This window comes from Hyposmocoma kahamanoa, unplaced genomic scaffold (genome assembly GCF_003589595.1).
Source record: "Hyposmocoma kahamanoa isolate Upper Pololo Valley unplaced genomic scaffold, ASM358959v1 100021, whole genome shotgun sequence".
NCBI lineage: Eukaryota > Metazoa > Arthropoda > Insecta > Lepidoptera > Cosmopterigidae > Hyposmocoma > Hyposmocoma kahamanoa.
The window spans coordinates 6285020-6311842 of record NW_020653200.1 but is presented as its reverse complement, the minus strand read 5'-3'; the positions used below and the strand labels follow the sequence as shown (position 1 = coordinate 6311842).

At 35.6% G+C, this 26823-nt stretch overlaps 1 protein-coding gene across 1 annotated transcript in view; it reads right to left on the bottom strand.

The window, feature by feature from the left end:
• The window catches only part of LOC113240609 (titin-like), a 102095-nt gene that overhangs the window by 33698 nt on the left and 41574 nt on the right, over positions 1–26823 (bottom strand). The window contains 13 exon segments of the mRNA XM_026477949.1: positions 49–1410; positions 1960–4323; positions 7154–12994; positions 14295–14321; positions 19562–19622; positions 19698–20725; positions 20819–20923; positions 21008–21082; positions 21650–21870; positions 22490–22575; positions 22793–22842; positions 23972–24886; positions 25454–26823. The exon segment at positions 25454–26823 is cut by the window's right edge and continues 2005 nt beyond it. Coding sequence (XP_026333734.1) covers positions 49–1410; positions 1960–4323; positions 7154–12994; positions 14295–14321; positions 19562–19622; positions 19698–20725; positions 20819–20923; positions 21008–21082; positions 21650–21870; positions 22490–22575; positions 22793–22842; positions 23972–24886; positions 25454–26823 — 13505 coding nt within the window.

The following is a 26823-nucleotide window of genomic DNA, read 5'->3' as shown; positions in this document are numbered from 1 at the left end:
TTATTTTCTTCACTGTGCGCTTTGTAGTTTTCTTTGTTCTGCGTTTACCTTCCGGCGTTTGAATTTCTTCAAACGTCGTCTCTTTTGGAAGTTCTTCAAGCTCTTTTACTTCCTCGGGTTCTTGTTGAATTACTTTAACAGTTGTCACGGGTGCTTCATCGTCTTTTTGGACCGTTGTTATTTCGACGACTTCTTGTTTGCCATCTTTTTGTTTACGTATTACCTTTTTGGATTTCTTGACTTTTGATGTTTTCCCTGTTTCCGTGCGTACTTGTGATATTTCTACCGTTTCTGGAGTTTCTTCAATTATTTGCGCATTCTCAGGAATAATGTCTTGCAAGAAGTCATCTACTGTTTGATCCACTACTTCTTCCGTTGTCTCAGTTTTAGGCGCACCTTCTGTTTTCTTCACTGTGCGCTTTGTGACTTTCCTGACTTTGCGTTCACCCTCTGGCGTTTTGATTTCTTCCAGAATTGTCTCTTCAGGAAGTTCTTTTATATCCTCGGGTTCATGTTGAACTACTGTCACAGTGGTTACAGGTACTTCGTCGTCTTTTTGGACCGTTGTTATTTCGACTACTTCTTGCTTGCCATCTTTTTGTTTTCTTATCACCTTTTTGGTTTTTTTAACCTTTGACGTTTTTCCTGTTTCCGTGGGTACTTGTGATATTTCTACCGTTTCTGGAGTTTCTTCAATTATTTGCTCCTTCTCAGGAATAATGTCTTGCAAAATGTAATCTATTGTCTGATCCACTACTTCTTCCGTTATCTCAGTTTTAGGCGCGCCTTCTGTTTTCTTCACTGTGCGTTTTGTGACTTTCCTGACTTTGCGTTTACCTTCTGGCGTTTTGATTTCTTCGAGAATTATCTCTTCTGGAAGTTCTTTAGACTCCTTTACTTCCTCTGGTTCTTGTTGAACCATTGTCACGGCGGTCACAGGTATGTCGTCGTCTTTTTGAACAGTTGTTATTTCGACGATTTCACGTTTGCCATCTTTTTGTTTCCGTATTATCTTTTTGGTTTTCTTAACTTTTGATATTTCTCCCGTTTCCGTGGGCACTTGCGATATTTCAACTACTTCTGGAGTTTCTTCAATGATTTGTACATTTTCAGGAATAAGGTCTTGCAAGAAGTTTTCTACTGTCTGATCCAAAAATTCTTCCATCATCTCAGTTTTGGGCTCACCCTCTGATTTTTTAACCGTGCGCTTTATGATTTTCTTGATTTTTTGTTCACCTTCTTCTGTTGGAATTTCTTCAATGATTGTTTTTTCAGGAACCATTACTTCTGCAGGCATGTTTGGTTTGTGTTCTGTTTGTTGAGTATGTGTTGTATGTTTCTTCTTTGGTTTTGATATTTGTGCATCTTGAACATCGGGTGTGGGTGATATTGTGTTAACTTGTTCGTGTGCTGAAAATGTATTAATTTGTTTTTAGTTTTTTCTTGTACGTAAGTTAGGTTTTAGATTTTTGAAGCAGGGCGTATAATGTATCTCGTAAACTGGAAAATATAGTTCTAGCCGTCCAATAGTATATGATAGTGTTTCGATAGCAAATGTTGTTACATCTTGTTATATTGCATTTGTGTTTGGTAGTTGTGCTATTTGCATTGCTAATTTGAGGATTGTAGGTTCAATGACCTTTATGCTAACGATTTGTTTTGGCATGTATTTAGTTTTGAGTTTTTCTTTGCATGCCTAAGTTCAGAGACTTGTTTCGTGTGTTTCGGAAAAAAATAATTACCTGTACTATGCGTATCAACTAAATACTTAACTAAATGTTTTCGTGATGTCCACATGGACATATTACATAATAATGATGGAAAATGACATGCCAACATTTAGAACAAGTCGAGTAAATTGTGCAGGTAAGTGTGGATAATTAAGAGTTCTATACGAGTACATTTATGAAAATAGAAAAAACACTATGTAAAAAAATATGTCTATGTGTACTGACTTACCGTCAGGTACTTGCTCTTCTTCATGTTGTTTAATCTGTTCAATGTCAAGACATGGTCCTTCGAGAACAGTTATAGTGGTCACAGGTGTTTCATCGTCTTTTTGCACAGTTGATATTTCAATGACTTCTTGTTTACCACCTTTTCGTTTTCGCAATATCTTCTTAGTTTTCTTCACCTTCATTTCTGGTCCCGATTCAGTTGGAACTTGCAAAATTTCGACAGTTTCAGGAATATCTTCTACGATTTCCGCAGTTTCGGAAGCGAAGTCTTGTAAAAATTCATCTACAGTCTGGTCTACAATTTCCTCGAGAATTTCAGTCTTAGGTTTTCCTACTGCTTTTTTCACAGTACGTTTTATAGTCTTCTTAATCTTGCGTTTGCCCAAAGGTGTCTGTATTTCTTCGATGGTAGTCTCCACTGGTGATTCAGTTATTTCTTGAGGTTTAACTTCGTCTGAGAGCATTTCTTCAAAAACTTTTACTGACGTAACAGGCGTTTCGTCGTCTTTCCGCACAGTAGAAATTTCTATGACTTCTTGTTTGCCATCCTTTTGCTTCCGTATTACCTTTTTGGATTTTTTCACTTTTTTTAGTTCTCCAGTTTCGGTGCACACTTGCGATATTTCTACCGTTTCTGGAGTTTCTTCAATGATTTGTGCCATTTCAGGCGTAATGTTTTGCAAGAATTCATCCACAGTCTGATCTACGATTTCTTCTGTAGTCTCAGTTTTAGGTACACTTACTGCTTTCCTTACTGTACGCTTTGTGATTTTCTTGACTTTGCGTTTACCTTCCGGTGTTTTGATTTCTTGGAATATTGTCTCTTCTGGCAGCTCTTGCGGTTCTTTTGCTTCTTCTGGTTCTTGTTGTACTGTTACAGTGGTCACGGGTGCTTCATCGTCTTTTTGGACTGTCATTATTTCGACGATTTCTTGTTTGCCATCTTTATCTTTTCGTATTACTTTTTTTGATTTTTTAATTTTTGATGTTTTTCCTGTTTCTGTGGGCACTTGCGATATTTCTACTGTTTCTGGAGTTTCTTCAATGATTTGTGCTGTGTTAGGAATGATGTCTTGCAAAAAGTCATCTACTGTCTGATCCACTATATCTTCCGTGATCTCAGTTTCTGGCACGAATACAACTTTCTTCACTGTGCGCTTTATGGTTTTCTTTATTCTGCGTTTACCTTCTGATGTTTTGATTTCTTCGACTGTCGTCTCTTCTTCTGGACGCTCTTGTGGCTCTTTTACTTCCTCTGGTTCTTGTTGAACCACTATCACAGCAGTCATGGGTGCTTCGTCGTCTTTTTGGGCCTTTGTTATTTCTACGATTTCGTGTTTGTCATCTTTTTGTTCCCGTATTACTTTTTTGGCTTTCTTAAACTTTGACGTTTTCCCAGTTTCTGTGCGCACTTGTGATGTTTCTACCGTTTCTGGAGTTTCTTCAATTATTGGCGCCTGCTCAGGAATAATGTCTTCCAAGAAGGCATCTACTATCTGATCCGTCATTTCTTCCGTAGTCTCAGTTCTAGGTGTATCTGCTGTTTTCTTTATCGTTCGCCTTGTAATTTTCTTTACTTTGCGTTTACCTTCCGTGGTTTCAGTTTCTTCAAAAGTTACCTTTTCTGGAAGTTCTTCAGACTCTTTTGCTTCTTCTGTTTCTTGTTGAACAGTCACAGTGGTCACGGGTGTTTCATCGTCTTTTTGGACAGTTGTAATTTCGACGATTTCTTGTTTACCATCCGTTTGTTTCCGAATCATCTTTTTAGATTTCTTTACTTTTGATATTTTTCCTGTTTCGGTGTGCACTTGTGATATTTCTACTGTTTCTGGAGTTTCTTCAATGATGTGTGCATTTTCGGGAACAATTTCTTGCAAAAATTCATCTATGGATTTGTCTACGATTTCTTCAAAGGTCTCAGTCTTTGGCATTCCAATGGTTTTTTTTACAGTTCGCTTTATTGTTTTCTTTGATTTGGGCTTACTTTCAGGGGTCTGTATTTCCTCTACTACCGATTCTTCTGGTAGCTCAACTACCTCCTGAGTAACTTCTTCTGTCTGAATAGGTTCTAATATTTTTTCGTCCAAGATAGTCGTTTCATCAGATATTATTTCTTCTATATTTACTTCATGACGTTTTGTATCTTGTTGTGGTTGTTTAATTTCATCATCCAATGTTTCTTCGATTACTATATCTCCTTCGTCATGGCTGGCTCTCTTAGTCTTCTTTTTTCTTATTGTTGTCCTTTTTGTTTTAACCTGTTCGGGTTCTTTACTTCCTGGCTTTTGCACAAATTTTGTAACAATTTCTTCAGTTTCTTCGATATCAGACGATTTAGGTGACATTGTGGATACTTGTGAGTATTCTGAAAAAGTATTTATCAGTTTTAGATGTGGGTTTGTTAAAACAATGTTGATTTGTGTTCATAATGTGCTTTTGTTCATGTAAAATATGAATTATTTACGTATCTTATAATGAAGTTGCTGTGTCTGTGCTGGAAGTCGATCCAATAAATTTATTTGGCATTGAAAATATATGTGACAATTAATTTTGGTAAGAATGTCATGCTGTTGAGAAAGGCTGTTCAGCGTACAATATGGTTTCTTATATTGTATTAAATCTCTCTCAAGTTCACACATACAATCGTGCGCATTATTTTCGGAGGTTTGTGTACCTACCAAAATAGTCACGCATACGTTTTAGTTTCATTTATGTGTAAGCGATTTGAACAACGAGCTGTGTTAGGTTAGGTTATATATCATCACTTAAAAGTTAATTGTAATTTCTGTTATCATAACGTGTGTAGTGCATATGTAAACAATGTACCTAATTTTAAATAATTTGACAAGGTGTTATCGAGTGCTTGTAACAGGCGCAGAGGAGATGTGTATAAATTTGTTGAAGAACTGTTCACCTATACGTACTACGAGTTATAAAAGTATAAAATGAGTTGTGTAGTATTGTTTCGAGCTCAAAGTGGACAACTCTATTTTGTCAAATAATCATGTCAATTGACATGATTATTTGACACAAACAACAAAATATCATTATCTTGTTGTTTACAGAATGAATGTGTTAACGTTTTCACGAAATATAATGTTTTTAATACTGTTGCTTAATAAATATTGTACTGGTTTTCTTGGTTTTGCTTTTATCTTCGGAGGACTGTGTTATTGCGACATTCTTTGAAATTTCAGTGACCGCCTAATAAAAACCGTTCTATTTCATTATTGATTTTTCTTACAACATAGAAATTTTGTTTCTCTCTCTCTCGGTCTCTATCTCGTTGTAAAAAGACAAGGAAAAATAAAAATAATTTCTCGTTTGACTTGTTTTCGTTTTCGTATTACCTTCTTCGAATTGTTTAATTTTAATATTTCTCTTGTTTTAGTAAGCAGTTGCAAAATGTTAACAGTTTCGGGAACGACGTTCTCTATGAATTTATTTAAACGTGTTGTAGATGATTTCTTACAAGATTTCAGTCTGATGCGTTCTTATTAGTTTCTGTGTTGCGCACTTAGTGATTTTCTTGTATATGTATACATTTTGTGGTATTATTTCTTCGTTATCTCTTTCTCGTGCTAATAATACACGTGTGACTTTTTCTTTTCTTTTGTTGTCATTTTTTTCTTATTAACCCCAAATAACTTTACTTTCTTACTAGTCGTAAATCACCTCATATATAAAGATATTTGTTAGGCAGATAATACTTTTAATTATACTCACACACTCACAGTATAAATACTTATGTAACCGACGATTATTTTAAATAAAAACATTTTAATGTCTGTTACCAAGTTGTGAGTTTTGTAACACAAATATAGTATATTAAGAGTATATCGGAACCTATGAAGTATGTGAGCTGTTACAGTAGATACAGGTATGTCGTCCACAGTATAAATTGTTATTACTTATCGTTTCCCATATTTCTAGTGTTGCATTATTTTTAGATAACAGATAGCTTTAAGAACAGAGATTACGAATTCGACTTGTAGAGTGAAGAGTGAATCTCACTTGTAGATACAGTAAGTGTGGTAGTCGGGAAAAAGATAGTAACAATGGTAACGCCGCAAGAAATCGAGTTGAGAATAGACGTTGCGAGCGAAAGAGGGTAAACAAACATGTTCCTAAAGCTGTCATCTGCTGCTGGCCAGTCAACCCTACACCACCGAGAGCATAATCGTTGCGAAATTTCAGGAAAACAATAAGAAATCATACCGTGGTGAGAAACCTGTAACTAATGATTATTTTCATTGACTCTATAATTCCATAAACAAAGTCATTAACGCAATTTATTCGTTGATTGATCGACAATTTCTTAAACGAATGCAGTGAACAATGCAGAAGTAACAAAACTTCTCCATGGTGCGCTGAATGATTTTCTGTATCTTGCGTTTATTTTCTGCTGTGCTAATTTCTTCAATCAAGTCTTTGGAATTTGTTGAGGTTCTTTTACTTCCTTAGTTGTTTTACTGATACAGTAGTCACTACCGCTTCATCATGTTTTTGGACTGCTGTTATTTCGATAATTTTGTCAATACATTTTATTTTATTATACGCAATAACTTTGTAGATTTCCTTGCTTTTGATTTTGTTTTAGACTCGCTTACGATATTTCTACAGTTTTAATAGTTTCAACAACTGTTTGTGTTGTTTCCGGCACAATATTTTCTTAGAATTTATTTAATCCCTGGCCTGATTTCGTAGTCGGACTAACAAATCCTGTACATTCCAATTGCGTTTCTCACTGTGCGACTAGTTACATTTTTAAATTTTACTCTGCCCGTCGGGTGTCTGTATTTTTAAACGATATCTGTGTATTTTTAAACGATGTATTTCGAAACGACTCTGAAATTTTCAGATGATGGTGATCAATCTTTTGTGAAACTGTATTTGGGTGTTCTGACATAGTGTATTTTGTAGCTGCTTGTGTAGTTAAGTGTACATGTAATTATTTTGTTGAAAGCTTTACCTTTCAATGTTTTTACTGTATTTTGTAAAATTTGTAATTCGTTTTTTCGTATTATTTTTTATCATAGTATTAAATTTTTGTAACTATTTATTTTACAGTCGCAATAAAGGTTTGTTAAAAACCTTCTTTGCCTATTTAGTCTTTTATTTTGTTTTATACACCTGATTATGTATTAGTTCACGTATGATAAGCTATTTTACCTCATTATGTGACATGGACTTACCCTGGAATGTTTCCTCTTCGATTGTGTCGTGTATGTTTTCTGGTAACTCTTCTATCGAAACTGTAACTATGGTTTCTGATGACTCTCCATCTTGTTCTACTGTGGTTAATTCGGTTGTGTCAATTTTACTGTCTAGTTGCTTCTTCAAAACCTTTGATTTTGTTTTAGTTTTCTTTGTTTCAGCTGTTTCTGTGGGAATTTCTGTGATTTCAATCTTCTCTGAAGTTTCTTCAATAATACGTGCATTTGTGTGATATGTTGTATCAGTATGTTGAAATGGTGTTGTTTGTTCAGCTACGAATTCCTCGGCAACATTGATTTCATTTGCTGGTACGACTTCCTCTCGTATTTTTTGTTTCTTTGGTTGTGTTATGTGAAGTTGATTTTCGTGTAACAAACTTACATTATCCGTTACAATTAATGGAGAAATTTCTGTAGTCTTAACAGTAGTTGATTTGCTTGGTGAAACTTGTGCAAAGAAGTCATCTACTTGACTTTCAGTAATGTTTTCTGTACATTGTATGTGACTAAGTGGAGTTATAGTTTTTTCGGCAGTAGCCATGTTATCTTTACTTGGTATAAAGTCATCCTGAGTGTCTTCATGAGTAATTTGATACACAGTCAAACTGTTCGTAGTTTTAACAGATACCGTGGCGCTATCGGCTGGTACAGATTTTTCAAAAGGTGTATTTATCTCACTTTCGTGTACAATAACGTCACTTTGGGTTATGGGTTGCATTTCAACTGAGCTTACATTAACTGTTTTTTGCTCCATAGTCAAAGTTTCAATTGAAGATACACTTTCGTCTGTAACAGTTTCAGTTTGTTCAACAGATTTAATGTCTAGTATTTGTTGCGATACCTGTTTAGGCGTACTATCGTCTACTAGGATTTCATTCGAAATTTCTTGAGTGATATTTTCGGTAATGTTGTAGCTTTTGTGTGTCTCCACATCGATTAGTGCTTTGTTTACTTCTGGTTTAAATGTGCCAGAAAATTCACGGGTATTCTCAAAGACGTCGGCTTCTGTGTTGGTTAGTTCTAACAAAACAACGTTACTTTCATCTGCTTTTTCATCTTTGTGTGAGTCAATTTTGTCAAGCCCTGTCAGTTTTTCTTCAGTTATGATTTCAGTTTGTTGCAGTGGTTTTAACTCAATTATTTGCTCTTGTGCAAGTTTATGTTGAGTTTCTGGTATTTCTATTTGCCCAATAAGCTCTTGCAATGAATTTTCTGATGTCACATAACTTTTGTGTAACTCTAATTCACATTGAACTTTATTTTCTTCGGACACGTAATTAACTGATAAATTTGTTATACTTTCTATTACATCAGGCTGAGAATAAACAATTTCATTAATTGTTGTTTGCTTTGTCTCTACTTTTTCATCTTTAGGTAAGTATTTTGTGAAAGTGTCAGGTTGTTCTTCGAGTATAATTTCCGATTGTTCAACAGATTTCAAACTTACAACGTCTTGATTGGCTTGTGATTCTGATGGCTTTTGTGTTGTGGCTAATGCTGTCACATTTTCAACTAATTGATGCTGTTGATTGTAAAGAGCTTCAATTATTTGTCGGGATTCGTGTGCTTTTTCGTCTTTGTTTAGTGCCTTTTCGTGAAGTTCTGAATCCCCTTCTATGATCAGGGTTTCTGTTGTTGTGATGGGATGAATAGGCTGTATATCCGAGTGCTTTATGTTCCTAAGTGGAAATTCCTTAGGTTGTATAGGTTCTTCCTTTTCTCTGATATGTGTATCGCTCACCACGACATGTTGATGAGATTCAAGTATAATATTTGGTAGTTCTTCTTTGTTAACGTGTTCATGTGATTGTATTTCAGTTTCTTTATCTGAAAGTGTTACCATGGACACGTTGACAGAAGTACTCTCTTCAATTTTAGTGTGAGGTGTTTCTGATTTAACTGAAAAAGTTTTGTGAAACGGTGTTTCAACATCTGATGGTATAACTTCCGTCACATGAACAGATTTTTGCTCTTCTACATTACCTTTAGGCAGTCTTGTTGTAGCTATTTCTTCAATAAGTGTGTTTTCCGTTTCCCCAATAAATGGTTCTAGTTTTTGAACAGCTTCTTGTATGCCATGGGTAGAAAGTGCATTTTTCATAGCTGAGCTAGATATATGTAGATCTTCGATTTCATCAGTTGGAATAACTACAGTACTTAACAAAGGCTGGTGTTCATCAACTGAAGGATGCGCAATGCTGCTAGCCGAAGTTGCTACATTGATTACGTTTTCTTTTTCTTCGGTTTGAATGACAGTTATCTGTTTGGCAGTGAGTTCTACTAGTTTTTGTGACGCTTCTTGTTTGAGGTCTAATTTCTCTTGCAGCAAATTGGATTCTTTTTCGGTAACTAAAATTTCTGTACTTTCTAAGTGTTTCTGCAACCCATCTTGGGTTATAGTTGCGGTAGAAGATTTTGGCAATTTGTCCTCTAGATTAGAGACATTTCCTGTAGGCAATACTTCTGTATCAATGGTGCCTACTAAGGGAATGTATCCGATGGAAGCACCTTGTGTTGATATAGGACTTTTGCCATCAAATTCTTTTTCTTTCTCTCTTGTTTCAACAATACTCATTATCAAGGCCTGTGTTTCCGCAAAGTCTGGTGTAACATTTGATTTAATTGACTTTTGTTCGGGTAAAGAAATTTCGCTTTCTGCTGCTATTATTTCTGTATGCTCTAGCGTAATGTTGGCTACTGGGGTAATATCAGGTTTATGAACTGTAAATTTATCGCTATTAAGTTCTGTTGTTTGTTGATTAGTTATTACTTCTTCTATGTTAGCAGCTTTCCCGATGAATTCATCAATTTTATATGTAGCTGTTTTGTAATCAATTTCAAGCTTGGCTGTACTTTCAAGATTGTCCGATTGCGATAATACTTCAGAGGTCTGTAAACCGTGCTGCTGAATAACTGAAAAATCTGCTTTACGTCGATCAGGTTTGTTTTCAGAAACCAGTGAACTTTCTCTCTCGATTATCATGGTTTCATCACACTCTGGTGCTTGAAGTGCTACATATGTGATACTGGGTTGCAAATGATTTTCTGGCTCTTGTTTCTTAAGTGCCTCTTCTGATAAATGGATGAACGTTTCTTCTTGAGTGATCGCTTCTCTTGATATAGATTCAGGTTTTGCTTTAGCCCATAGCACTTCACTTGGGGTTTCAAAAACAGAAGGTAGTAGTTCTGTTTTGTGTTCTTCTACAGATATAGCTTGATTGGAATCAACATTCAAGAATGCTGAAACTGAACTGGGTTTGGTAAAGGATTCCAGATCACTTTCTTTTTCATTATATACTGTTGCACTTATGACTATTTCTTTAAGAGCCACATTTTCTACATTAGCAGTTTTAAATTTTGATTTGATATTATCTTGTTCTGCGAGTCCCAGACTCGATTCAGCAACGAGCTCTGAGAGTTGTGCTACAGGTCGGCCCGATATATCTGTTGTAGCTTTGAACGTTTCTGGTACCAAGCGTCCATCATAATCACTTTCTTTCTCGTGCTGTATAACTTCTGTGACGTTTACTGTTTCTTCTGAAGGTATAATTTCTGGTGCAATTTTCTTGAGATCAGGATGAATATGAGTGTTTAATAAAGTCTGGGAATCTAAAACTTTATTTTCAGAAACTTGCAGTGACGTCATAACATTTGAACTAATGTGTGCCTCTTCGTAGCTTGGGGCTATTGTTTCCATTTGCTTTACTAAGTCTGTTGTATTAACTTCAGAAGTCAATGCTATCTTACGATCTATGTCTAATTCAATCTTTGCAAATACACTGGGTTTCGGTGCATCATTATCAAAGACTTCTTCAGCGACACTGGGCACTATTTCAGTAACATTAAGACTTTCCTTTCCTACAAACGAGGGAATAGCATTACTTTGCAATGTATGACTTTCATCCAATTTTTCTAATTGCTCCTGAATCGTGGTTTGCAGCACTGTTATTTCCTTGTGCAAATCTCTGTGTTCCAGAGCAATTTCTTTTATTTCTTTAGGTGTACTTATATAATCTATTTGATCAGCGGTTGTAACTTCTTGAGAAATTGGCGTCTTAAGATGATGTGTAGGCGCTGATGTTGCACTTGTGTGTTCAGGAATTTTATTTAACGTTAACTTATTTTCGGATTCAGATAATTCAGTCTCTAAAACAGTTAAAGGAACGTTTGGAATCAATGATTGCGTTACATTTTCTGGTTTTTTCGTTGCATAAACTTCATTGATTTCTTGGTCGTGTACTACAGGATAAGTTATTATTTTAGCATTAGTAGTTATGTAACTCTGAGTAGCAGTCTCATTTACTACAATATCTCCTGTTTTTAAGTCAGATAAAGACGTCATTTGAACATTTTCTGAAGTTATGATGGTTTCTACAGGTCTAAAATCTAGATTAGCTGTTGCTGTATGTTTATCATCTTTAACGACGAGATCTTTTTCACTTTCGTTGACATGAACTTCTTCTACTGTATTTTTATCTAAAACTGAAACAGTAACATCGGCTTGCATGCCTTTGATGCCATTTGTTTTTTCAAAACCGCTTTCTGTTTCGTGTATGCTCGCTTCTATATTAAACTTATGTTGGTGCTCATTGATTCCCACTATGGCTTTCTTAGCTGATATAGCTTCGGGAGAAAACTCGGTTTCTTTAACATGAGCCGTTGTTATTGTATTGCGAAGACTTGTGTGCAATGTCAAATCTTTGTCCACAGTCACTGTCGCCGGGAGTTCTGGAACAGGTAATTCTCCTTCCTTTTCATGTAATCGTTCAATAGAAATTATCAAACTATCCTTAGACATAATATCTATGTTAGCTTCTTGTGATGGTGGCAATTTCAATGATGAAAGAGAACCTTCCTTTTCTTGAACGTCGTGAATTTCTGTCAGAATTTGATTTGATACAGAAACTTCTTTTCGAGCTGTTTCAGTAGGAACTATTAGTTCTGGATAATATTTTCCTGACTTATCTTCGACAAAAACTTCTCCTACTTGAACTGATTCCAATAAATTGAAATTAAATTTGGATGTTGCTGGTTTTGGTGTAACTTTTTCAACTTCTTGTTCTTTCATTTCATCAATGACTTCTGACACAGTCAGTTCCACGAGAGGAGTAATTGAAACAGCAGCGTTTGATGTTTTTAATTGGGATTCCTCCAACGGTGCTTCTTTTATTGATATAATTTGTTCCGAAACACCTAAGGAATCCTTCAAAATCACTGAAGGCTTTGCTTTCTGAATATATTTTTCATCTTTTTGCAATTCGGATACCGATGCATTTGTGATTATTTCAGAAATTTCGAAACTTTCAGTAGGTATGACGCTTTTGTTGGCTTTGATTTTACTTTTAGTAGTACTTGTTTGGTATTCGTCGACCGAAGCATTAACTTCTATTTCCGTAATATGTAATGGTTCAATTTCAGAGAGAGATGGTTTGATTTTAACTTTACTTTTTTCCTTAACTTGTAAAGGTTCTTCTTTCTCTTGTGTTTGCTGTATATCGCTTATCAAAGGATGATTTGCGTCGATTTTAAGGTTTGCCGTGAAATCTTCTACAATTTTATCAGGAATCATGTGCGTAACTTGACTAGCTGCGACCACCTCGATTTTACTTTCAGGGATGTCGGCAGCCATACTTTTAGTATAGGAGAATTCTTCTTGATCAAGTGTTCCAGTATTACCTTCTTCATAATGTTCCGTTTGTTCTGTTGAACGCAATGTTTGAAGCAGTTTCGTACTTTCTTCAACCTCTTCTTCTACCTCTTCAGTACTTAATTTCTGTTTTTTAAGTTTTTTGCGTTTGATTTGTTCTTTTTCTTTTATATCTGCGAACCATAGTATAGAGCATGAGTGAAGTGAGTTATAAGATAAATTTATGGGAAATTAAGCTAATAAAAATACATAGTATTTTAACATTTTTAGGAACCTTGCATATTAATTTGTACAGTAGCTCTAGATTTGCACAGTGTTTATTAGCGTATTGTTAACTTGTATTATGTGATCACTGCATAGCATGTTGCTGGAATAAATTATGTTAAACATATAAAACTAACGCATTATATAAGAAAACAAAGCCAGTACTTACTTGCCATATTAAATTTATAATTAAATAAAGCCAGTACTTACTTGTAAAGTTAAAGTTATTCATTTAAGAGGTAACAGTCAAGCAAACACTCACTCTAAGCACTGCGTAAAACACTGCACTCGTACCGTATGACGATTAAATTAATGGACTGGGCATTAGTTATATTTAGCACTAACCCCATTAAGAACGCTCTCAAACGCGTACGTGGTACGAGTCTCTAAGTTTATAAGTTAAAAGCATTTGACCAAGCTTTGATTAACAATTCAATTTCGCTGAAGGTTTCAAAAGCGTTGGTGTTGCAAGTTAGAAGAATAAATATATACTGTAAGAATTCTTTAAGGGTTAATAGGAATCAATGCTTGTGATATAAACTGAGTATTTTCATTTACAATGCCTAGAACTACATATTTTATTATATAATATATTATAGCCTCTTTATAATAAAAATTATATTGACCCGTACCCAGTGGTGGAATGTTCAAGCATTAAAATAAACATAATTCATAAAATTAGTAAATAAGTGTATCTATCTTTTTGCTAAGGTTCTAATTACATTTACACGAAATAGTTGTGCATTCAAGCAGATTTTCTTTGGGAGGTGCTTGGACTAATTTAATTAAAAACTTATGAAAGCTTATAAAATTCACAGCAATAATTTATTATCGACTAATGCTCTACGTTGTTTCTGGGCCACTGTTGATTAGCTTAAGACTCGTACTAAGTCCAACTTATTTTGACATCTTGACTTTTAGAATCGCAACAAATTTTTGCCAATTTACCGTAGAGAATAAGTCTGAACAATATTACAAAAAAGCGTCTAATTTCTTGTTTGTACACAAATACATCTTCAGATATCTACACCACGATTGTAATGCAAAATCGAAATATACTAACATCGATTCGTAGTTAGAGCAAATTTGTTCATATTTCTTTTTTTTCTATATCTGTGGGTGGTACATCTAAAGACGCATTTAAACATGTCATCCATTAGAAGTGAAGCCTAGAATGTAAATTTTGAGTAAGTTAACTAAATTACTTACCAAGTTTCTGTTCTGTTGTTTGTGTATCTGTAAAAAGAGTTGTAATTTATAACAATTTGTAACCACCTAATGTTTAAATAACGTGAATTAAAAAATTTCGTAATGGTATACATCTAATTAAATCCTATAAGAGGAGACGAGAATCGAAACCCCCGGAAATAAAACAAGGTGATAAAAAAGTCCACTGTCCATTTTTTGCCTGTGCATAAGATTCAATATTAAGCAATGTGTTGTCATTAGTTAATTAAAAGAATAAAAAAATCCCCATTTTTTGCTGTTAATATTTCCTAATAATTTCTAACGCGTGGTTTCCTTAAAGTAGTAAATAAAAATCAGTTCCTCGGCCCAATGTTGCGGGCGTGTCTGGGCGCCGAAGTGTCTCATGACGGGCGCTTGTGCGTCAGCCGATCGGCGCTAGCGCACCGCTCGCTAGACTTGTGCCTAATCGGTCCTTAGAGGGAGCGACCCTAGTTAGTTCAATCGGTCAACTGAACTAGGTGAGTCTTCTAGCTCATCTAGTTCCTCAGTTAGTTCGTCTTGTCCTTGCTCGGACATTGAACGAACGCTCCACACAAGTAATTTTATTCACAAGAACTACTACGGACTTCTGGTATTATGAGGTTAATACTACACTGTACTAAATATTTAAACATACAATTTGTATGGAATCGGTACTATTTGATTTTTCTTCATGTGTTACAGGTTTAAAGACTGTAAATATCTTTTTTTTTTACAAAATAAGAATTTTAGTTAGAATGGTGTGTTTAAAAATCAATATTTAGGTACAAGTATTTCAAATACTCGTACACGTAGGTTGATATTATACATACAGATCCTACCAAAAAAGAATACTTTTTTACAAGCTTGTATATATACATAATGTGGATACTTATTAGAGACTTAGAACGAGCTGGCAACGTTCAATCGTGCATCCCACTCGAACTTGTACCAAAAGTAGTGAAAGATCGCTATTTGTCCCGCTCGCACCATTCCTAATGTATAAAAGACAGGTGAACTATCAACGCAGACAGTTCCTAGTTCGTAGTGAACTAAAAAGAACGATGAACTATTAAAACCGTGCAAGACGAACTAGTTCATACCGGCCAGTGCAGGGAATATATTCCTAATAGTTCGTAGTTCATGAACTATACAAGCCTACCGCTCGCTAGTACATTTGATGATTACAAACCCGGCGCTCGTTTTTTGTTGTTCCCATTGAAGCACGTGTTTCATTGCGTAACTATGTATACTGAAGTACGTCTGGCGAACTATAAGTTTCCGGAATTAATAAGAGAAAAATACCATAAATGATCAAAAATGAATTTATTGTTTCTCAAAATATTCTCCGTTAGCATTAATGCTCTTTTTCATACGAATGAACTAATATTGAAAACACTTATGCCACTCTTCCGTGACAATCTCTGAAACATATTTTACATACTCTTCGACATCCTCTTCAGGTGATGAAAATCGTGGACCGCGTAACTGGTTCTTAGTTTTTGGAAATAAATAAAAAACACAAGGTGCCTGGTTGGGACTGTACGCCTGATGGCTCATAAGGTCAACGTTGTTCACCTTCAAAAATTTATTTGTCTTTCTGACCGTGTGAGAACAGGCGTTATCGTGGTGCAAGATGATACGCCGTTTACGGTTATTTTTACGGAATTTGTCAATAATTTCCGGCAAACAAATGGTCGTATACCAATCACTATTCAGGGTATTTAAAAAAGAAGCTATCATCCCCTTTGAGGCACTTTGCACGCGCGCCACTTTGGTTGGTTTCGGCTCATCTCGAAAGACCCATACGCTCGATTGATGCTTTTTTTTGGGATTGTAACTATAAATCCATGTGTCGTCACCTGTTACTATGTCCCACAGTAAAATTTGACGCCCCTTCGTTAATCTGGTAAGCATGGCATTACACCAAGTGACGCGATCCGTTTTTTGAGCCTCAGTTAAATTGTGTGGGATCCACCGAGTGCACAGCTTTTTCACACCCAAGTGCTTGTGTAGTGTTGTTTGTATTTGACTCATGCCTATGCCTAAAGATGCCCGAATCTCATAGCATGTCACATGCCCGTCTGTTTTAATCATACGGCGCACAGCATCGATGTTTTTGTTGTTCACAGCAGTGGACGGGCGACCATCACGAAATTCGTCACTGAGATTCACGCGACCGCGTTTGAATTCTGCAAACTAGTTATAAATAGTCGTCTTGCATAGTGTTTCATCGCCAAACGCAGTTTAAAGCCGAGCGAAGCTCCGCTGAGCTGTTAATTTCCATTTAATTTCGTAGAAAATCATACTACGACAATTTTCACGAGTTATATCCATGGTGCTGTAGGCAACCAATTTCTAAGATGATTCCACTATGTAAATACAAGTGACAGTCAGATGAAACAAACTGTGTTCTACAGCCAAAGAGCTCCATTTTCAAATTTTGTGATTACTTTTTAAATATTGTTTATGTAAGTGGCCAGTTCCGGATAATTGTAGAGCGCCCTTTGTGTTGCGAGTGGTTCGTGTTTATATTGAAAGTGGTTGGAAAACTCACGTAGCTCGAAGACTGTATGAGGTGGAGAGCGTACCCCGTGGATCAAAGAGTTCCTCAACGAAGCACAATTTTGGCGGTAATTCAACACCTTTTCGACCACGGCCAGTTAACGTTATCAATTCCCGAGCGCGGAGGTGGCCCGAATTTTTCCCGACGGGATTGAACGCCCGTAGAAGTAGCGGATAAAATTGGATGAGCGACAAATTTTAATGAGTGAGTACGAAGACCGGTGGATCGGCCTATCCACGGGTTTTAGTAGATTTATTTCCACGTGTAGACTGTGACGTGTGACGCAACGTGGATGTCCAGTAACCGTCCTCGAAAACGTCGGTGCATGACACCCTTCGGCCAAAAGTCCTGCTTCATGAAGGTCGACAGATGGTGAGTTGCTATTCTCACCACAAATGAAATAAAAAATTCACATTGTGGCAGAACTCAAACTGTTCGACCCATAACCGCTCACGCGATACATGCAGCCGTAGACGCATACGACACCTAGAGGTGCCGGTGATGATTTTATACCGATTTATCGGATATCGAAGTTATAACAGGTAAAAGAACTAATATTAATTGCTATTTCGGTAACTACTCTAGCAAACCATAAAGTTTTTAATGCCTGGGTCTGTCATTTAAAAAAATAAACAATTAAATTTTTATTGAATTGATATTCAATTGTTTTTTGTGAAATTACTCCACTGGTTTGTTATAATTATTAATACAAAGATCGAACACTCAGAAAAAATCCCTTCGATCCGGTCGGATTCGAACCGACGTCTTCTTGCATACCGTGCCAGACGCTATACCAACTAAGCACGGAACGAACCAACGGACCTCACGAATTTTTCTATGTGCTTGCGTTGTGTCTTTGTACTTGGTCTTTCAATGACTTTTTAGTCGTAGCGCCATCTATGAGAAATCTATTGCCGATTTATCACCCAGTTAGTATCTTTACAGCTACCAGTTCTGGCGAGTGATGTCGCTATTCACTGTATTAATTAAATTTTTATTGAATTGATATTCAATTGTTTTTTGTGAAATTACTCCACTAGTTAGTACAACAGTGAATAGCGACTCTCTCGCCAGGACTGGTAGCTGTAAAGGTACTAACTGGGTGACAAATCTGCAATAGATTTCTCATAGATGGCGCTACGACTAAAAAGTCGTTGAAAGACCAAGTACAAAGACACGACGCAAGCACATAGAAAAATTCGTGAGGTCCGTTGGTTCGTTCCGTTGCTTAGTTGGTATAGCGTCTGGCACGGTATGCAAGAAGACGTCGGTTCGAATCCGACCGGATCGAAGGAATTTTTTCTGAGTGCTTTTTCTGAGTGTTCGATCTTTGTATTAATAATTATAAAAAATATACAAGTTCAAAAATACGTCACGACAATCGTGAGTGTTATTGTTTGGGCTGGTGATTTCGGTGTTTATTTATTGAAAACGGTATGTTTTCAATAAATAAACACCGAAATCACCAACATCAACAGTAAGTAGCGTTTTTTAAATTTACCCTGATTATAAATGTTTATAAACTATACTTTAAGGAGTAATTTCATGGTAAACGTTAGAACCACTCAAACGGAATATTATCATATTTATCCAAGTACACCAAAAATTTAATTAGTGCTTTTTAAGTGCAGGATTTGCGGTATATTACTGCATTTTATTTGAGATGTTTTTGTTGGTAGTACGGAGGGTATTCATTTAGCAATGCAGAATAATAATTTTTATTTATAAAAACTTATATTTAAACTGAATGCTTTTCTAATTTGCGAAACCAAATAGCCGCCATTTTGCGGTAAGAGGAGTGCATCGCGTGAGCGGTTAGGGCAGCATTGGCTTTCAGCCGTATGTATTCCACGATATCCGCAGACTTTGTGGAGTACCTAAGGAAGTCGTGACGCCTATAGCGACGTCGTCGATACCGCTGGACGCAATTGACGATTTAGTGGGGGCGATGCCACTAAGGTTGCGACTGGTGTATTTCTTTTTCTTTTCCAGCTTTTTAAAACCGTCCTCAACGCACGGTTTACTCGTCTCGGTTCTACCGACGACACAGCTCCAGACATGAGTTTCCGTTTGTTCTTCTTCTCCTTTGTTGGTTGCCTGGGTTGTGGTTGAGGAGTAATGAGTCAGGTAGCAGCGGTAACAGCAGCGTAATCACGTCGAGGTGTCAACGTACTTACGCGTGCTTAAGGCCAAGCAGTCTTCTTCTTCTTTAAATTTACCAGCGGAAGCGCCGACAGAGCTTACCGTTCTACCACCAGCTATAATAATATCATTGGCCACCGGAGTCAATAGACTCGCCAGCTGAATCCGTCTATTGTTATGTTGTTGTCATAGCAACAACGTCTATTGATTATCGGGTGTCAATATTATTCACAATTTTTCGGAAAACTTTGTCAAGTCATAGCTTATTTATTTGTTAAATATTTGAAAAAAAAAACCAAACATGTATTTTTTAGTTCTAATATACAGTATGCTCCTCTAAAAAGGTCAGTAGTTTTTTTATCACCCTGTATAAGACTTGAAAGTGAAGTAACATGTCGATACCAGACAATCTATGGGCGAAAATATTACTCTATATTATTTTATCAACTTACATCTGCGCTATTATATATATTTTACTACCTCCTTCACAAGAAGTCAACGTTATTTACTTAGTAGCAAGAAGTTATCTACAATGTTTTAGCTCGTTTAGTGTTCGTCTTACCCTTCATTACTTCAGGCATGTGCGATTTTGCGATATGTTCTGTGGAGGACTCTACCGTGACCTGTATTAATTAAAGACACGTTAATTCTGCTGTCACTGTGTAAACAATTTCTTAATTTGATCCAGTATTCGTTACCTCATGCGCTTCTCGTTGTTCCCAGGAACGAGGCTTAAAGTCTTCGGGATAAAAGTGGGCAATCACTTCTTCAACAGAATTGTGTTTCATTTCCACCATTTTCAAGAAAGCCCTGAATCCAACCTTTGCTGCGATGACATCTTCGTCTTGAGTAGTTTCCTCTGTAAGTACCTCAGTAATTAACGCGCCATGGCCTTGTCTTTCCACTAGCCGTACTAACGCTGACTGTGATTGAGGCACTCTCAAAGCTGGGAAGTATTCAGAGTCGTACATACTTTCTATTTGCTCTATGGTTATTCCACTTCTGAGCATATAACCTATTTTGGCTAATTCCCTTAATGGCGATTCACCAGGTCCGAACTCCCTAGCATTAATTACCTCAAGCAACTCATTTATCTCTGCAACCACTCGTGTATCGCCTTCTACCATTTTTAGTATGCCTTTTTGAGTATCAACTGAAGTTTCAAATGGTTCAACCGTTTCCTCTTTCTGTTGCTGAGACGATACAAGGTAGTCATGGGGAGTGAGAACTGGTTCCCCCTTTTCTTTTTTAACTATTTTCTCTTTCTTGTCTACTTTTTTATAAGTAGCTACATCAGTAGTTTCTACGTGTTCAGCTTCACTAACAAGAACAGTAGCCTTTTTCTTTTCAATTTTTTTGATAGGTTTAGGTGCTTCTTCAGTATGTACTTCTTCAGTTATAATACTTTCATCTTTTGGTTGTTCAATCAGTTTTTTAGCAGTTTTATTTTCTATAACTTCCTCTTCAATCTTGATTACTTTTTCAGCTTTAGTTTTCTCCTTAATTTCTTTTGCTTTTACTTTTTTTATTTTCTCTCCCGCTTTGAAAACTTGCAATTTTGCCTTTGTAATTGCCATGCCTATATCGCTGACAGCTTTACACATGTATGTTCCTTCATTTTCAGGTGTGGCTTTCTTGATTGTGCATGTAGTTCGATTGTCCTTATTTTCAATAACGTAAGTCTCGTCGGTTCTTATAATTTTATCATCTTTATACCACAGAATTTCTGAAATTTAATAAATTGGAAATAAAACCATTTACACTGTATTAGAGAACAACACGACATTTAGCATTGTGTAATGATCTCTGTCGATCTCACCTGGTACAGGATTTCCACTATACAAAGCGTCGAACACCACAGTTTCTTCTTCGTGTACACGCTCGCCCAATATTTCCTGAACAAACGTCGGCACGGATTGGGTAGCTGAAATTCATAACAAAATAAAAATCTTCATATTATCGATTCGATGAAAATGGATTAAAACTCACTTTAGAGTTTTTTGTTTACCTTTTAAAGCTGCTTGCAACTCTTCCATATGAGTCACCCATTCCGGTTTCCGGTAATCCTTCGTTCCGACGATACCTTTACACATAATAATATTTATTATAAGATGGCTGTGGTATTAACCATTTGAATATTCAATCAGTGATAAAATTGTATTAAAATTCTAATTACAGTTTAAATCTGAAAATGTTATAGTGTTATGATTTCTGAGTCTGTGCTCACAATAATAGTGTATTGTCCACTTTCGAAATAGGATTCTCAGATAGGTGACATACCCCCTCGTCGTTACATTTTAAAGCACAAAATATTAATACGCCATTTTGTAACGCATTCAACAAAATGCTATCCATTAACTTTAAAATACTTTCAAATACGTTTTCGAACTATACCTTCCAGTAAAGAAATTCAGTTCGATCAAGATGTATCGATAATTATGTACCAAGTATATTGTGCATAATGTGAATAAAGAAAGTAGAATTTTTAAGTACTGAATGCTGAAAGGACATTAAGGACAAGGACAATATAAACGCTGTCTACGTTTCCGCTGCGGCCTGAAAACAATCATCTATAAAATATTATTTCACATTATGTGTATATATAGAAACGCTGAAATCACAAAATTTCGTGTTTTATAATATGGCTTACTCTCTACAGACAAAGCAGCAATTGTAGACGTTATTCCGAGTGGATTGCATGCTTCGAATACAATTTCACCAGTGTCGTCTTGATAAACCTCGGGAATGATCAAAATAGAAGTTCCATCTTCCAATTCCTCAATTTGATATTCATGCGACTGTTTAATCTCTATACCTTGTTTGAGCCACCTGATTTGTGGTTTAGGCATTCCGGTTGCTTTGGCCTCCAGTCTGTAACATACACAACTTTATATAATTCGTTCATTCGCTAAATGATGCTCTTACCTACAATATACAGAGCAAAATCTAGTATGTTTGCAATTCAGGGTGGTACATGATAAAGTTATTTAACGTATACCTCTGTATGCATATAAAACATACAGGCTTTTTTAAATGAACCCAAAGTCTCTTAAGATCTTTGCAACATTTTTTTTTATTTTTGTAATAACTACGACTTAATAAAGAAATTGAGACTCAAATTCTTTGATTTCGATTCAAACCTACATCTGGTGTTTCAAAGTAGGTAGACAAAACTTGCATGTACTAATATTACGACAAGATTTCAAGTATTAAAAAATTGTCTGTTATGAAGGAAAAAACACCTAAAAAGTTTTTGGTCTTGTCCTCATATTACGTATCTTATAAAATTTATGTAATCTTAGTAGAGTACATCCAAAAAGTACAATAAGAAATCTAAATGTAGGCTAAACCCGATTCTAAAAACTGTAATTTTAAATTTCACTTTTTGATGATACCGCTACGCCACAATGCAAACATATTATTTGATAACAAAAAATGAACAAAAAAGTAAATTAAAAAGTATGTAAAGGTCTACTGTAAAGTATCAAACCTGGTAAGTTCCCCTTCTGTAGTTGACACGACCGTAGGAAGAGCTTTGACTATACGAGGTGCGAATTCTTCAATATCACTTGTTTTCTGCAAAAATTATTATTACATTTGTATTACCTTCCTTGTGGTAACACAACGATACAAATCAGAGCCAATTAATACACAAAGACTATCAAGCTTCAGTGTTTACACAAAAGTTACTTTTTACAAAAATGTTTCGATTGAATTGATACGTTCTTTGCAATTTTGTAATTTGTTGTGAATCTAAAAATCTTTGCTCGTCAGTTTCTTGTTTATATCTTACCTCGTCACTCAAGATATCTTCCTCTGAAGCACTCGGTACATATTCGTAAGCTATAAAAAAATATACAATGTGTTAAGCTATCCGTTGTTATTAGGTATTCATTGGTAACTATATATATGTATTCTTACTTGATTATGGGTCATTATCTAATTTCTTATATAGTGTAGAGCGCTTAGACACAGTAATTTCAAAGGTGATATTTTGTTGTAAAAACCAAGATTTTCTTGTGTATAATCTATTTTAGATGCATTCAGACCATTTTCAGACATTAAATATTTCGACGAAGGGATTTGCTTTTGATAAACATAAATACATCACTTTAGTAATTATAGCTTGTTCGAATATTTTTATTACAAAAAACCTTAATTAAAATGCACGTTTGCTCTTTGTTTATGCTTTTTTTTAAGTCCCTAATGTCGGAAATCTTAGCAGGTAGTTGTCATACGTAATGTCTGGTACTCTCAATATTACATTATTACCAAAAGCTATCGTAAGGTGCAAGCATTGTTCTTGAATATTATTGTTGGTATACCCAAGTATTACAACGAGTCCAACCAACTTTTTGCGATTCGATATTGAAATAAATAACTCTTATGATAATATATCATTTGATATGCGTAACTACATGTAGTTTGTTATCTTAAAGTAGAGGTACCTGTAGATTCAAATCCGCATACACCAAAACTGCTTTTATTTTGGTAAAAGAAAGACTAGTGATTTGCACCTTCAACGATGCCTATGTTGCGCACTTAGTGGCCCTTATTGTCATTACTTGTTGGTCAGACTCATTATAAATAAAGGTGTGTCTATTTGCCAATATTACAGACATTGCATTTTTGTGCTTATCAAAAAATTAAGTCATGGTATTTTAAACTCTTTGTTATATGAATAATAAAATAATTTGAAAACATTCTAATTCAGGCATTCGTAACTGTTAAAACTGTTATCGTCAAAATACAATATAATATCATTTATCCAACTTGATTCACATAAATATTGTCTACAGATGCATGGCAAGTGTACTTTATTTTATTATTGTGATGAATAGCATATTAAAGAAAAAAAAGATGCAGCTTTAATAGAAAGGAAATGTTGTATCGTTAGGTGTTCGACCTGCATATTTGTAGACGTAACATGCAATGTTTCATGCAATCACGAAAGCTTGAAGAGGATTGCTACCTTCCACAGTTACAACACACTCGGTGCTACAACTGCCAAACTTGTTCTTCGCTACACATTTGTATTTTCCATCCATTTCAGGGAAAGCCTCTTTAACACATAATTCACATAATCCAGATTCTTGTCGCGCCAAAATGACGTCTCTTGCTCTTTTTATTGGTTGTTCGTCATGGTACCATTCTATGATTGGCCAGGGTTGACCAACAATTTCACAAGTTAATACTAGAGGTTCTCCGTCCATTACTGTGATTGGCTGTAATGGAATGTTTACATAAGGCGCTAACCCTTCAGGCTCAATATGTCCTTTTCTTTCTAATATTTCCAATGAAGCTGAACATGCCACTGATCCAGCGAAATTTTCTGCTCTGCACGTGACAACACCTTTGTAAGTTTTTGTAACATTTTCAATGCAAAGGCATGATACATTTCCTCTAGTCGTGACAAATATATTAGTCAATTTGTTTTCTTTTGCATAAGATAAAATCTCTCTTGTGTCTACAAACCACTGGAATGACGCACACGGAGTGGAATCTACTTCTACTTCAAGTAATAATATTTCTCCTTCATATACTTCCTTCGGCTTTAAAGGTCTAACAAAAGCAGGTGGTTTAATTTCGTCTTCTTCACTCCTTTTTCTTAACTTTATTGAACTCGATGATTTAGTAATTTTATCTTTGCTTCGAATTACCACTTCATACTTTCCGATTTTCTTTTTGTTTGCCCTGAATATTTTGATATCGGACCTCCCTTTCTCAGTATTTATGATACAATCATCCTTTGGTTCAAGGAGCTGATTATTACAATACCATGCAATTTCGCTGTCATTATCAGCTTCAAAGGTCACACTAAGTTCGAAATCAGTGTTTTCCAATATATTCATTGCTTTTATTGGCTTAATTATTATTGGCCTCACTTCTGAAAAACAGTTGTGTGCTTAAAATAAATAGACCTGGATTTTTATGTTATATGTACGTAAACTTCCAAGAAAGATATCAGCCAGGTGACACAACAGTGCAACATTTACTTAGTTCGTGATACAATCAGTAAAACAGTAAAGTGCTCATGCTGTAGGTACAAATGAACCTGCTTAGTAACAAACAATTTCGTTCAAGTAAACTATGTAGTTGAATGATATTGTAATAAAATTAATCTTGCAAGAAAATTAAGAAGCGTTTTTCCCGTAGTAGTAATGTTTTGAAATTTAAAAAGGAAAAGCGCTCATTGTAAGAATCATAAGAGACTGATATTGTAATAGATTGAAAACATAAATTGAAAGGTAATGAAAAAGAAAATATAAGAAGAGATTATTATGAAAGGTGCCGCCGGGAAATAGTAAACTACCTTTAATGTCAAATTTGTCAATTTGATAACACCCATGTAAATAATCGTATTTTGTATGTTTACCATGCATCTGTTTGTAATATAAAATAGGTACTTCTCTAAACAATAATAATTTAATAAATTGTTTTGTGCACAACTTACCATCTTTGTCCGCTTTCTGTTTCTTGGTAATTTTCTTGCGCTTTGTTACGATCGTTGTCGATTTTTCTTCGACCTCCTTTACAGGCTTGTCTCTGCTTTCTTCTACAAGAACTTCTTCTTTCTCAATTATTTCGACAGACTTTTTAGTCTTAATGGTTTTTTCGGGTGTTTTTACGATCGGTTCAAGTTGAGATTCTTCTGGAGTGACTTCTTCTAAAGATCTCTGTTTGAGAATTGACTTGAGTATTACCTTTTCTGCTTGTTGTACTTCCACTACGTCTTCGGCAACTACATCTTCCAAAGATTTTTCCTTTTTAATATGTTTCTTTATTATCTTTGGTTGCACAATTTTGGTATAACTTTCTTCAATTTCTACATCTTCAATAGATTTCTGTTTCAAAATAGGTTTTTCAATAGTTTTTTGAGTCGGTTCTTCTTCCTCAGGTATTGCTTTCTTTGCTATAGGCTGCAATTCAACTTCTTCTTTAGGTTCTTCTTTTTTCGGAATTTGCTTGCCTTCACGTAATATTATTTCTTCTAGCTGCTTTTTCTCTTCAGCTATCTCTTTCTGCGAAATAGGTTTAAGCACGACTTCTTCTTTGGGTTCTTCTTCTTTCGGAATTCGCTTGCCTCTTCGCCAAGTTATTTCTTTCGGCTGCTTTTCTTCCTCTGAAACCTCTTTTTTTGGTATAGGCTTAAGTACTATTTCTTCTTTAGGTTCTTCTTCTTTAATAATACGCTTGCCTTTTCGCAATGTTATTTCTTCTGGTTGGTTTTCTTCTTCAGGTATTTCTTTCTTTGGTACAGGCTTAAGAACAACTACTTCTTTAGGTTCCTCTTCTTTTGGAATTCTTTTGCCTTTTCGCCATGTTATTTCTTCCGGTTGCTTTTCCTCCTTTGGAATCTCTTTCTTTGGAATAGGCTTAAGCAAGACTTCTCCTGTGGGTTCCTCTTCTTTTGTGATTTGCTTGCCTTTTTGCCATGTTATTTCTTCCGGCTGCTTTTCCTCTTCAGGAACCTCTTTCTTTGGAATAGGCTGGAGCACGACTTCTTCTTTGGGTTCTTTTTCTTTCGGAATTCGCTTGCCTTTTCGCCATGTTATTTCTTCCGGTTGCTTTTCCTCCTCTGGAATTTCTTTCTTTGGTATAGGCTTAAGCACAACTTCTTCTTTGGGTTTATCTTCTTTCGGAATTATTTTGCCTTTTCGCCATGTTATTTCTTCCGGCTGCTTTTCCTCTTCCGGAACCTCTTTCCTCGGAATAGGTTTAAGCAAGACTTCTTCTTTGGGTTCCTCTTCTTTCGTGATTTGCTTGCCTTTTCGCCATGTTATTTCTTCTGGCTGCTTTTCTTCCTCAGGAACCTCTTTCCTT